This window comes from Stegodyphus dumicola, chromosome X2, assembly GCF_044657685.1.
Source record: "Stegodyphus dumicola isolate Sdum_Otavi_A_Nest chromosome X2, ASM4465768v1".
Classification (NCBI taxonomy): domain Eukaryota; kingdom Metazoa; phylum Arthropoda; class Arachnida; order Araneae; family Eresidae; genus Stegodyphus; species Stegodyphus dumicola.
Window position 1 is genome coordinate 42,202,511 of NC_140781.1, and position 14,604 is coordinate 42,217,114.

The following is a 14,604-nucleotide window of genomic DNA, read 5'->3' on the forward strand; positions in this document are numbered from 1 at the left end:
TGGCCCCTCAAAGCGCTGGTAGCTAAGGTAACTTTTTGAAACTCGTGCACGGGGTAGAGCATGAAGTGGTCATCCAATTTTTTCAAAAAACTGGTTACCTGTGAGTTTCCATTAAACGTTGCTTCTGGTTTCATCGAAGCGCGCATGGTCTGGACAATATACCCAAATCCTTCCAGGGCGGCAGCTGGCATTTCTGGATTCTGAGCTGTTTCTGCAGGCAGCACAGGTTCTTCTTGAAACTCGGCCATGGTTATTCTTCGTCGGGCGCCACTATCAGGTTCAATGTTTCTTCTAACCTTCTTCGGAAACATACAATGACCTGACTAGAACAGAGAGCTTACTAAAGCTATGTTCACTAATTGTAGTAAGTAGACAGGATACAGACGAAGGGTATACAAAACCCTTTATTTTTTTTCTTTATATACAATGACTTCCGTACTTCGGAATACAATGACCCTCCACTCGGGGTCTAACTTAAAAGATATCAAAATAAAACTAAACTCTAATTTAACTTTAGAATAAGATTGGCCTTATAATAACAGGAAGCGTATGTAGCACAGAGACTGTGAACACTACAATACGTTTAATTTATCAAGAGGATTAAAACCTCTGGCCTGGAAGGCAAAGTAGCAACTGCTTAACTTCTAAGGTAAGCGGCCTGCTTCGAACTCACGGCTTCCTCTCTTCTGCTTGGCAAAAAGGCCACACTTAAATACTTGGCGTTCGCCAGACAACTTTGCATAAACTCCTTCACGCTTATAATTCTGGCCGGAAGTAGAAAATAAGAAGTGATAGTAAAGATTTAAAATAAAATAAACGTTAGTAAAACTTAAGATCCTTACAATATAACCAGTGGGAAAAGCTCAACTTCTGTAGTTAATTCAAACGTAACGTCCTTTTATTTCAGCGAGAAACAAAACATACGTAAAGCCAATGAAGGAAGTAAATCTGTCACAAAAAGTTCGTACTCTACAAATATCCTCTTGAATTTTAGCAGCAACAGAAATTTGAAACCTTCAGCTTCCACTCACAGCGATATTAACAACTCGGGTACAACATATGAATCTTCAGTATCTAATGCATCACCCACAATGAAAGTAGAAAGCAAAATTAAAAATGCATATTTTGAACCTAAATTTTTAGGAATCACTGAACGTCAAGAACGAAGCATATCCTTGGATACGCATTTTAGTGGAGAAACTATACTGCATTCTATATCTGAAATTTGGTATGATGTATTAACACAAAATTTTAATTGTTCCATTCAGCAATCTGAAGAACTTAGTATTTCCTGCAGTAATATCTCCATGTATCAAATATCAGTTCTTTTACCAACTAATACTGTGTCGGCAGATATGTCCAATTGTCAAGAGATGATTTTACTGAAGCCTTTGTTTCCTCAATTAAAGCATTTAAGGTCACTTAAGCTAACCAATAATCATCACAGGTTCATTATAAGAGCTTTCGTGGGTCTTGAAGCCTTAGAAGATTTGGATTTAAGTAGAAATAACATAATGATTTTATATCGTCCTTTTACCTCTACTCCTATGCTGAAATCTTTGAATTTAACGCATAATTTTGTAATACAAATTGGTTTTATTGCATCAGCCTTGGAAAACTTAACACATTTTGAGAATTTAACTCTGGATCAAACGGACATTAACATTATATCAAAAAGTGATCTTGAACCTTTGAAGAGCACAAAGCTGATGTATCTTAGTCTATATAACACCACTATAGAAATAATTGAGAAAAATGCATTCGACTGCTTACCATATCTAAGGATATTAGACTTAACAGTAAACTACGTAAATGAGATTGCACTGGCTAATCTTACCAGCAGTTTAATCAACACATCAATACAGTTCTTGTACGTGAGATATGCACTTTCTTTAAATAGCTTTCCTTATGAAGCTTTAACTTTCCTGCAAAATACAAGTCTATTCAATCTCGACTTGAGCTATAATTATTTTCCAACCGTGGAAATATTTCCTTATATTCCATCTCTAGAGTCTCTGGTATTAACTAATTGTTTGATAGGAGATATTAGAGACGACGCATTTAAAGGACTTCCGAATCTTCAGGAACTGAGGCTTGTTAATCACGAAATATTAAAATTTCCCTACGCAATAGCGAGTGCTGTAAATTTGAAAATATTATATATAAGTCATCAGATCTCCGTACCAGATGTGAGTTTTATTATAAACGATTTCGTTTTCGAAAACTTGACACAGTTACAGATATTACACTTAGAATATGTGTCATTAAGTAATACACTTTCCAGATATGCACTTTTTGGTTTGCTTAACTTGAAGCATTTGTTTCTAGAAAAAACAATGTTGGGTGATATCGAAGAATTTGCATTTGAGACTCTTTCATCTTTGTTACTTCTTGACCTGCAGGGAAACAATTTACGCTTTTTAAACAACTATATATTTTTTGGTTTACAAAACTTGAGACATCTTTACCTAAGTGGAAATAATTTGATTTTTATTGAAGGATATCTTCCTTTTCATCAATTACCATTACTTAGTACGCTTCTCCTTCAAGATAATAAAATAGAACATTTCCCAAATAAAATATTTTCATCGCTTAGCAATTTATATATTTTGACTTTAACGGGAAACAAAATTGTACCTTGGAACAGCAAATTATTCCACCCTAATCTTACCATAAGGATTTTGGGGTTATCAAGAAATCAGATAACGCATATTACCCCAACTATGGTAGCAGAATTTGGTCAAGTTTCGGAATACTTAGATTTAAGAAAAAATCCTTTCAACTGTAGTGCCTGCGGTATGAAAGATTTTCAGGCTTTCTTTAAAGATCTAACATTTACTCTACCATCCGAACAAATAGATAATTTATCTTACATTTGCGTGGAACCTGTCTTTCTGCAAAACCAACCTTTTGAAAGTGTCGATTTACCTGTAGTTAACTGTGAAACAGAGGAGGCTGCTCTAATAGGTTTATTTGCAATAGCTTTAATTTGTTTCGTAGTACTGTTCGCTACGGTAGTTTCACTCCTATGCTTCTTTTTCCGGTGGTACATTCGATACTGGTTTTTTCACTTTCGAGCCAAAATGAATGAGTGGGAACGCAGCACTTCGTACGAGTCCCGATATAAATACGATGCCTTTCTATCTTATAATTCTGCAAATACACCATGGGTTATAACCTACTTAATTCCTGCGCTCGAAGATCAGGAACCAAAATTTAAACTTTGTGTGCACAAGAGGGATTTTCAAGTGGGTTCTCTTATCACAGAAAACATACTGGAAGCAATTGACGCTAGCAGAAAAGTTATTTTGATTCTTTCAAAGAGCTTCATTAAGAGTGAGTGGTGCATGTTTGAATTGCATATGGCTCAGCATAAACTTTTCTACGATACTAGAGACGGCCTTATTCTAGTTAAGTTGGAAGAAATAAGCAAAAAACTGTACTCTAAGAACTTGTTATACTTAGAAAAAACGAGACTGTGTTTAGAATGGAAGGAAGATACCCGTAGCCAGAAGCTATTTTGGGAGCGTTTGCAAATGGCGTTAGGTCCTCCAATAAGCAATAAAATTTTGGCGTCTGAACATATTAACGCTTAAAAACAAGAGAAAAATTTTAAGAGAATGTGATGAAAAAAGAACACAAAAGATGTCTAGGAATGGGAGGAAGGTATTCAAATATTTTGTGCGAAATAATGCACTGAAAATTTTTGATTTCGCTCAGCAGTGTTTGTTATTGCCTACGTAATAATTGTACTTATCATATTCTTTGTTTTAATAATGTCTTAAAATGCTATCATGAATAATGCGCATGATATCTGTGTAATATCTGAAATAAAAATAACTTGCTGTATTTTCACAGTTTCACTCTTTAATTAACTTATCTTCTTGAACCGTACTAACCTTCTCAGACGATTTCTTAACCCGTCTCTAAAGGCAACTCCAGAGTCATAAGAAGGTTTAAGCAATATTTGTTTTTTAATTTTAATCTTAACAGATGCTTACAATTTAAATCATTTCAACCTTTCGATCTTTTCCGTTGCATGTGCTCCACTGCTTGCGGGATTACAAATACGTAACATAAGAAATATAGTTAAATTCTGAAGAAGAAAAAGTAAACTTTATATTGGAGGTTCACAGTGCGGAGTCTAACAAGCTTTGGTTCAGTTATAAGGTACTCACGCCTTCTTAGCATGCCTTCGTGGTGTAGTGATCAGCACACTCAGCGCGTATTCGATAGGTCCGTGGTTCGAGTCCCGGCGAGGGCATTGCTCATCTTTCACGTTTCTTGCTTCAAAAGTTCTATTGTCTCTACACAGTTTTATCTAAAGCGCAAGTGATTTGGATAGCAAAACAGCTAACTCCAAGCAAGGCTTTCTTAGGGACCCGCAACACCCGCACATGTGGGAGCCTCCGAGCTTGACAAGGACCACCGCCATTGGTAAATATTAATGAAAGTGGGTGGAACTTCTCGCTGAAACAGTAGTTATGTACCTTAAATTTCTGAAATCTTTCATGCATTGAAATTTCAGTTCAGCAAGTCAAAAATAAGACCACAAAAATTGCAGCTGTAATTCCTTTTTCAGAAGCGTTAGAATTTTACAAACGAGTCGACACTGCTCCATTGCCTTCGGGCCAAAAGATATGAAACTCACTTTCCGTTTTTTTGCTTCAGATGGAATAATCCGATAGCGGTATAAATTACTTTTATTGCCATGGAAAATCACCAAAAATCCGATGGATATTTTTACTGCAGTATCTGAATAAAAAATCTAAACAAGTTATCCGTACACATTAGACAACCTTAAATGTCTGCTTTAAGTTTGCTTACTGGGGATGGGTCATTTTGACATTTTCCTGCTTTTTGATATAAACATTTTCTATTTTTCCTATTTATACTAATTTACGTTAAGAAAAGAAGTAGCGTTTTTCAAAATTGTTTTTTAATTGAGTTTTTATTCTTTTTGATAGTAGAGATATACTGTTTTCAGTTGGTAGAAAGAGATATTAATTTTGTTTAAGAGAAGATTATAAATATTTTTATAATATTTCTGCTGCTATTGAGTGTAAAATGACACGATAAGAAAGAATGAAAATACCTCCTTCCGAAGATAAAAGATTAAAATCTTATGTTAAGCGGTGAAATATTTCTACCAATTTTCATGTTAATTTATATTTTTTGAGCTTTTAAGATAATTTTTAAGTGTTATAGGCTGTTTTCAAATTAATTATTATTATTTAATAATTAGTTAACAACTGCAATTTTTGCTTCTTACGTCATCATTTCCTGTGTGATTCCTGTGTAAGAGTACCAGGCTTTGATTGTTTTAAAACCGTAATTCTTGCATAAACTTTACATGCTTTCTAAATTAACTAATCACAATATCTTGTAATCGGATATATCCCAATGGATTAATTATTATCATTTGCTTTTTTCATTCATTTTTAAAATAAAAGATTTACTATAATTACACAAATAAAAATTTACTTGTCTTCTGAGCACTTTGGAGTTTTATAATTATTAGAAAAGTCCATAGAGTAAAGCATTCCTAATTTGGATTTACACAACACATAAAGAAAAAATCCAGACTTTCCACGATATGTAAACAGTAGTATCGAGATACTTGCCATTTAGAAATAGAATTAAAATGGTGTAAATTTGTAAAATTTTTAACATACAATCAACATTTAATGATATAAATAAAGCACGGCAAATGAAAAAGGAAGAAAATATGGGGGCATTTCATGCATGATTTAGAAAGCAAATCAAAATTGACCACTTCAGAAAGAGTGTCAAAGTTTTTAGCAGATTTACTATTGCCGTCGTTTCTGTTTTGTTATTCCAGGAGACTGTGAATGAAGTTAAGGAGCATTCACCATTTTTTTTTAACCTTGCAATATCAAAAATGTCAAAAAGACAGAATATATATATATATATTTTTAAGTACACTGGTGTGCAAAAATTAAGGACGAGACGGTTTTTTCAATATAACTTTGTACAAAAGCTTTCCAAATCAACACATTTAATACCGTAAGATCCTCAATACGTAAGGACAAGAGTAATGTAAGCACCACTTACTAAAAGAGAAATCAGAGGGATAAAAAGAAGCTTTATTGAAAAAGTAGCATGGAGCGCAATGCGACTGAAGGCCGAAACATCCCTGTGATGGGTGTCCAGCAAGAAACATCCGGTCTTTAATAGGGGATATGATCTTCCCTGACTGCTAGGCAGGTTTCACAGCGTCTGCCCATGCTGAGAATGAGGGTGTCAATGAGTTGTTGAGGCATTGCTGCCCATTGGTCTTGCAGCGCCAATCGAAGCTCCGAAATCGTTGCTGGTGGTAAGGTACGAGCTGCCAAGCGTCTGCCTAGAAAATCCCATACATGCTCGATGGGATTGAGATCCGGAGATCGTGCCGGCCAATCCATACGTTCAATATCCTCACTCTCTAAGAGCTATTCGGCAGCTACTGTGCGATGACATGGTGCATTGTAGTCCATGAAAAGGAACTGCGGACCCATAGCGCCTCTAAAAAGACGCACATATGGAAGAAGAATCTCGTTACAATAACGGGTCCCGTTGACTGAACCTGCGTCGAAGATGTGAAGGTCTGTACGACTACCAAGCATGATGCCTCCCCAAACGAGAACACCGCCACCTCCATACCTGTCCCTTTCAATGATGTTCGAGGGATGATTGCGGCTTTCCCGCTCTCTCCAGATGAGTATGCGATGAGAATCGCTACTCAGACTGAATCTGCTCTCATCTGTAAAGAGTACTCGTCCCCATTCATTGTCTCTCCAATTCCGGTGTTTCCGGCACCACAGAGAACGCCTTCTCCGACGGGCAGGCGTTAGAGGTACACACCGTACAGGGCGTCGTGCAAACAGACCTCCACCGTGCAGTTTTCTGGCCACGGTAAAACGCGATATCGGTCGTCCAGTCGCCTGTGTCGTGTGTCTAGCGATTTCTCCCGCTGTCTGCCGCCTGTTTCTTCTGGCCTGTAAGGCAATATACCTTTCATCTGCGGCTGTGGTTCCTCGTGGACGACCACTACTGAACCCCCGGATAGCTGTTCCTGTAGTTTGAAATTGTCTCCAAAGTCGTGAAACGATGCTGTGAGCAATTCCGAACTCTGCAGCCACACTTGTCACACTGCGGCCTTCCTCCAACTTCCCAATGATTCGACCTCGGGTAAAAGCATCCAGATGTCGTCTAACAGATTGATTATTCTCCATTTCTCGCTGAGGCAGCAACTCGGTGTGATTTTAACTGCTATACGGCGTGCAATCTCTTTGCCAGAAATACTGATCTTACACAGACAACATGATTTATACTACTCAGACACTCCCCCATTACGTCTACCTGCATATCTGCGCATGTGCTACCGTACATCACCTTACTTAATCTCCTGATTGGACTTTCTGTCCGCTCTGCCTCTTCGTTCAGCTGATATGCTAATTTTTCGACTTCGTCCTTAATTTTTGCACACCAGTGTATATTGTCAATGCTGGCCCTGTGACTCGGTGTCTTCTTTGCTTTTTTGTACAACTATATTCTTTGCTTAATATAAGTATTATTACTCACTATTTACCACAATTGTTATATACATAAAGAAACTTAATAAGCGGCAAAAATAAAAAGCAAATTTTTTAAACCGGTCTTGCGCTATAGCTGCTGAATTGAAGTAAAATAAACTTAAAGCATCTAAAGATAAAAGTAAATTAGACTCAAAAGCACGGCGATTCCTCAAAAATATTAATAATTGCATCTTTGTAAAAGGATTAAACATAAATCAAAACCTTTCAAAATAAAAATGGTCATAGTAGTACAAACCGAAAGCTAAAAATGCAAAAAGGAAAAATATATACAAGATAATAAAAATATAAAAATTAATCTCCCTTTATTCAAACTTTAATTCAGAACTCATCAGGGGAAAATGAATTAAAGCTTCATAAAGGTTAATTAATATGCTTCGAAAACATGTTTCGTTCTCCCGGTAAATTTGAGATCAAAACCCGAAAAACGAATCAACTATATATTACTTAAAAACTCACATAAACCGAAAAACGTTTGTCTCAAATGTACCAGGATTTTTCCTATATGCCTTCGAAACACTTTTAAAAAGAATAAAATATAACATTGTTTCAAACTGACTAAAAAAAAAATATTACATACTGTAAAATGACCATTCGAAAAAACCAAATTGGTCTAAAAACATTATATGCAAATCCAAAATTGAAATATAAAGATAGATCGCAATATACGAGTAAGTATACTTTAACCAAATAGTCATTTAAACAATATTCTAAAAATGGGCGGTCCCCGATTATGTTTAACTAAACTTTTAATTCCAAGAAAACGAATAACCTTTCATAGAGCTTGCATAAATAATAAAATCAAAACAAAGCCGATTTCGGCAAAACGTGAATGTCTAATAAATACAAAATTGAAAAAATGCAAACTTACCGAAATCATATGACGTACTTCAAGCGAAAATTTACTTAATTCTTCAGATGATCAAGCTGAGTTTTTGTCATTTTGTTTCACAGTGGTTCTGAAGAAGCCGAAGATGGTAGTTCTTGGATAAAGTATGCAATAAAGTCCAAATTGTCCAATAGTAGACAAAGTATTTAAACATGTGTTAAAAAAATCCTATCCTGTTAAACTTTGTGTGCGGGGGTGTTATATGTGAATGCGGTCGTAAAAATTACGGAGAAGGGTGATCTACGAAGTTCAAAATGGCGGCGTTAAGAAACTCTAAAAGATGCTGCTGTCTTCTGTAAAATCTTAAAACATGAAAGTAGCACTGGCTCAAAGTTGAGGAAAAGGAAAAATGTGTTAAACAAGATAAAAGATTTCACGTAATCGGAGTACAAAACGTCTTTGAAACAAAAAAGCCCTATTTTTTTTTAGTAAAAACAAGAAAATTTGCCTGTAATAAATTAATAAAATAGTAGAAAGAAATATTAATAATGGAAAGGGGAGAAGATATAAAATTCTTTGTACATATTTACATTAAATTTCTTATCGTAACCATCCAACTATTCCCTCCGATTAAGATTTAAGTAATAATTATCATATAATTATCATATCACTACAGATGATAAATTTTAAAAAGGTAGTTAATACCAGCTTTCTTCAGAGTTTTAGAGATTTTGAATAGAGGTGGTTTATTCCCTAAAAGAATTTTGATTAAATAATTAATTTCTTCTTGTAAATATTCGATTTTGTTGCAAATATTTTTTATTTTAAGGAGCTGAGTATGTATGGTATTTAGAATTACTCTTTTGGAAGTATTTGTGTGCCAATGGATGTTTAATAGTAGAGAAATCAAAATCTCTTCTTTTGTCGTAAATTTTGATATCTTTAAAATTGATATGTTAGAGTAATATGAATGTTGTACTTGAGATAACTGTTGTTGAAAATGAAATTTCTTGGTAAAAAGGTAGACATTACAGATCGCTGAATTAGAGCTGGTCCCCATCGGGATACCGTTAATTTGTTTTAAAAATCATTAGAAAAAGCAATGTAATTATTATAAAGAAAACTTTTTAAATACAGTTGCCATTCTTCTTTGGAAATAACCGGAATAATTTATGGAAATAAATCTGGTAGAGTTAAAACACTGTCAAAGACTTTTTGTATCAAAAGAGCCTTGTATAAATTTTTAAAGTCATAACAGAAAATATTTTCAATTTTAATAGTGCGAAGAGCTTCTAGTATCGGTGTGTTGTTACTTATTATTCAGTTGAAATTTTGGTCTTGCATCTGTGCATTTTTAATAAAGTACAGAACTTTTTTAAGTATTTTAGCAAAACGGTAGTCTATTTCTTTCACGCAATTTCTGGTCCCGTTAGCTATAAATCGAAATTTGATTACCGTGTAGTATGGTATGGCCCCAACTTGTCAGCAACTGTGGTAGTGACTGTTACGAAATGTAAATTTACATAAACACGTAAAAAGGGTTTAAAGCCCTTTTTATTCCACTTTAAAAAATAACAGCTGCGTTCACTTGACGCTCACAAACTACGCCGACCCGGGGGTTTAACAGAAACAGAAATATGAAACTAAAAAAATAATGACTGGATGAATGAATAGCTAGATCACTACCTACGAGGCTCTGAGATCTTAACTAACCTAACCGCGTTCTACAATACAGCTGAGATTCAGCGAGCTTACTAATTAAGCAGTTGAAAGATTCAGCAAACTGCGGTTCTTAAATTTCTACCTAGCAACCTTCACGTTCGCGATTCAAGAAGCACACTTACAAACTCGTTTCCCTTCTATTTAAACTCAACTTACTTCTGCTAAATTTGAATACGCTGCGCGCTCTACTACAATTTACATACTCTAGCATTGGCATTTCTAGGGGAAAGTAAAGGCTTGACAGGAAAGATAACTTAAAATAAATATAAACCCTACAACCGTTTTATGAAATTTATGCAAAACATAAAGTTTGGAGAATCTGTTGTAAAATATATTTGTAGTTATTTTAAGTCATCGATAAATTGCAGTGATATTCGCCGTAGTTGTATACCGGTCTTAAAATCGTACTAATCTTTTAATTATCAGTTCTGACTAAAATGCAGTAAATATATAAGATTCAGCATGTGTACGTCATATATTTGGCGATTTTGAATTTTTTTATTCCCCTGCAATGGAATTAATGAATCGTCAAACAGAGCCTTAGAGCGAGGTATATTAATTTCATACCAGCAAAATATTGAGCATTAATAGGGTAGTGCTGCTATTTAAAACCAAATGGAAACATTAGAAACTTACGGCTTTTGGTGTAGAAAAATAAACATTTTAGGAGGTTAAAAAAACTGACAAACAACCGGTACATTTTATATATCGGTGCCCTTTAAAGGAATAAATCACAGCAAAGAAGAAGCTTTAATTAAAGTTCTTTATTTTTTTCTTTCAGGATGAAATTGTTGGATATTGTCACGATATTTTTCACCATGGACATCTTTTTTATGTGTGTCTCGGATAATATTTTGACCACTGAGCTGCATATAATAAATAATAAACTAAAGCAAAAAAATGAGTCTAAATATTTCAGCGAGCAAAATGCAAATGATATGGATCAAGTGAGAACAGATATAAGCAATGGAGAAATCAGCAGTCCTACAGTTAAATCAAGCATAACATCTATTCAGTTCAACGAGAAGCAAAACGTACCCGAAGCTAATGAAGAAAGTCATATTTTAACAAAAGGTTCCAATACTTCAGAGATTTCTTCCAATTTTAGAAGCAACAGCAATTCCAAGAATTCCAATTTCAGTCACAGCCATATTGACGACAAGAGTTTAACATATGAGTCTTCAGAAAATAATTCTTTCCCTAGAATGGAAGTAGAAAGTAAGTTTAGAAATAATTATGTTGAAACTAAATTGTTTGGAATGACGAAACATCAAGAACGAAATAAACCCTTGTATAAAGATTTGAATACAATAACGACTGAGACAGCTTTACCTGATATTTGGTATGATACTTTAAAAGAAAATTTTAGTTGCTCCATTCAACTGTATGAAGATGTCAGTATTTCCTGCAGTAACATCTCCATGTATGAAATATCAGTTTTTTTACCAACTGATATAGTGACACTAGATATATCTAATTGTCTACAGATTATTTTATTGAAGCCATTGTTTCCCCATTTAAAAAAATTAAGGTCGCTTAAGCTGATCAATAATCATCACAGATACATTACAAGAGCTTTCATGGGTCTTGAAAGTTTAGAAGAATTAGACTTAAGTAGAAATAATATAATGGTTGTAAAAGATGCTTTCACTTATATTCCTTTGCTGAAATCCCTGAATTTAACGCACAATTCAATAATCAGAATTGGGACTATTGCATCAGCATTGAAAACCTTAACACATTTTGAGAATTTAACTTTGGATGGAAACACGGACATTAGAAGTATATTAAAAAACGATCTTGTACCTTTAAAGAGCACAAAACTCATGTATCTTAGTCTGTTTAATACTACTATTGAAATAATCGAGAAAAATGCATTCGATTGCTTACCTTATCTGAAGATTTTAGATTTATCTGTGAACTATGTTAATGAATTTGCAATGGCTAATGTTACCAGTAGTTTAAACAATACATCAATAAAATTTTTGTTTTTGAGAAATTTAGTTCTTTTAAACAGCTTTCCTTACGATGCATTAAAATTTCTACAAAATACAACTATATTCCGTCTTGATCTAGGCTATAATTATTTTCCGGCTGTGGAAATATTTCCCTATATTCCGTCTTTGGTGTCTCTGTGGTTACCGCGTTGTTCTATACAAGACATTAAAAGTGGAGCATTCAAAGATCTTCCTAATCTAAAAGAGCTGGTGCTTAATAACCACGAATTAATAGGATTTCCTTCTGAAATAGCGAGGTCTATAAACTTGGAAGTATTAGATTTCCATCATCAGATCATCATTTTTCCATATCTGATTTTTAATATAAAAGATTTCATTTTTGAAAATATGACGCAGTTAGAGCAATTAAATTTAGCCCATGTGCCACTAGATCCTATACTTTCAAGATATGCATTTTTTGGTTTGTATAAATTGAAGCTGCTCAGTCTAGGAGCCACGATGTTGGAGACTATTCACGAATACGCATTTGAGACTCTTAAGTCTTTGTTAATTCTTGATCTGAGAGGAAATAATTTACGTTATTTAAAAAACTACACATTTTTTGGGATGCGAAATTTGAGACAACTTTACCTAAGCCGAAATAATTTGATTTTTGTTGAAAAATACCTTCCTTTTCACCCCGTGCCATTACTCAATGTTCTTTATATTGACGAGAATAAGATAGATAGTTTTCCAAGTCAAATATTTTCATCTCTTACTGATTTAAAAAGCTTGTTTTTGTCGAAAAACAAAATCGTTCCTTGGAACAGCAAAATATTCCACCCTAATTTGACCATAATGATTTTGGGGTTGTCAGAAAATCAAATAACATATATTACCCCAACAATGTTAACTGAATTCGGTCAAGTTTCAGAATACTTAGATTTAAGAAGAAATCCTTTCAACTGTAGCGCATGTGGAATGGAGGATTTTCAGGCTTTCTTTAGAGATTCAAACCTGACATTTAGTCTACCAGAAGAAGAAATAGATGATTTAGTGTATACTTGTGTGGAACCTGTCTTTTTGCAAAACCAACCTTTAGGAAACGTCGAATTACCGGTAGTTAACTGCGAAGTAGAAGAAGCTGCTCTGATAGGTTTGCTTGCAATAGTTATAATTTGTTTCGTAACATTGTTCATTATGGTAATTTTACTTGTGTGCTTCTATTTTCGGTGGTATGTTCGATACTGGGTTTTCCACGTCCAAGCTAAGATGAAAGAGAAGAAATACAGCTGTGCTTACGAGCCTCGATATGATTACGATGCTTTTCTCTCTTACAATTCTGCAAATACACCATGGGTTGTAACCTACTTAATACCTGCACTCGAAGTTCAGGAGCCAAAATTTAAACTTTGTGTGCACGAAAGGGACTTTCAGGTGGGTTCTCTTATCACAGAAAATATATTGGAAGCAATTGAGGCTAGCAGAAAAGTTATCTTGATTCTTTCAGAGAGCTTCATCAAGAGTGAATGGTGCATGTTTGAACTGCATATGGCTCAGCATAAACTTTTCGACGACACCAGAGATGGTCTTATTTTAGTTCAGTTGGAAAATATAAACAAGAAATTGTACACTAAAAACTTGCTATACTTGGAGAAAACTAGACTGTGTTTAGAATGGACAGAGAATACGCTTGGTCAAAAATTATTTTGGGAGCGAATGCGAAAAGCTTTAGGTCCTCCCATAAGCAATAAATGTTCTGCATTTGACGCTGTCATTGTTTAAAAAGAGCGAAAATTGCATGCTATAATTAAGAAGCAGAATATAATATTAAACCTGGACGTTAAGAAAATATGCAAGCTCTTCGTGGGAAATTAATCACGGAAAAGTTTTGAGTTGGAGGATTTGTGTTTGTTATTACTTTTATAATGTATATGCATATAAATAAATTTTTGAGACAGTTTTAAAATCCTATCGCGGAAAATGCGCATAACAAGTTTGTTATATCTCAAATAAAAATACTTTCTATATTGTCTCTTGTTATCTTCTATCAACAACAAATTCTTCGAATACTCTTCAAAATTTCAAAATAGAATTTTTTTATTTTCTTAAAAAAAAAAAAAAAAAAAAAAAAAAAAAAAAAAAAAAAAAAAATTCCAAAATCATTGCCTGTGTTATCAGTAAGTCAGCGACCAGTTTAGTTTGATAGAAAATAAAAATATCTATAAATTAAAATTTTACTTCTGCTTTTCAGAGTTATACTGTGTGTAGTAGTTTTTGTGGTAGGATTTGGGGGAACTAAAAAAATTTTGTGGTGGAATTAGAAAACGTATTTTTTTTACGTTTCTCATATGTTTCCATATTACGCTTCATATTTTTTAATCTTTCTTTTGCCCTTTCGCGTTACAAAATTTCAATCATGGTTTAGTTGTTCTTTGCCTTTCGCTTTGTTACAGTTTGAGTCTTCCAGTGTGAAGTCAAATAATTCCCTCTGGAATCGTAAAATTTCCTCCTTAAAACT

General features: G+C 34.1%; 1 protein-coding gene across 1 annotated transcript in view; it reads left to right on the forward strand.

Annotated features, from left to right (window-relative positions):
- The window catches only part of LOC118202958 (uncharacterized), a 38,634-nt gene extending 24,516 nt beyond the window's left edge, over positions 1 to 14,118 (forward strand). Inside the window, exon 2 of the mRNA XM_085809968.1 lies at positions 10,928 to 14,118. Within this exon, the coding sequence (XP_085666094.1) occupies positions 10,929 to 13,868 (2,940 nt within the window). The 5' untranslated portion in view covers position 10,928 and the 3' untranslated portion in view covers positions 13,869 to 14,118. The remainder of the gene's footprint in view (positions 1 to 10,927) is intronic.
- The last annotated feature ends 486 nt before the right edge of the window (positions 14,119 to 14,604 follow it).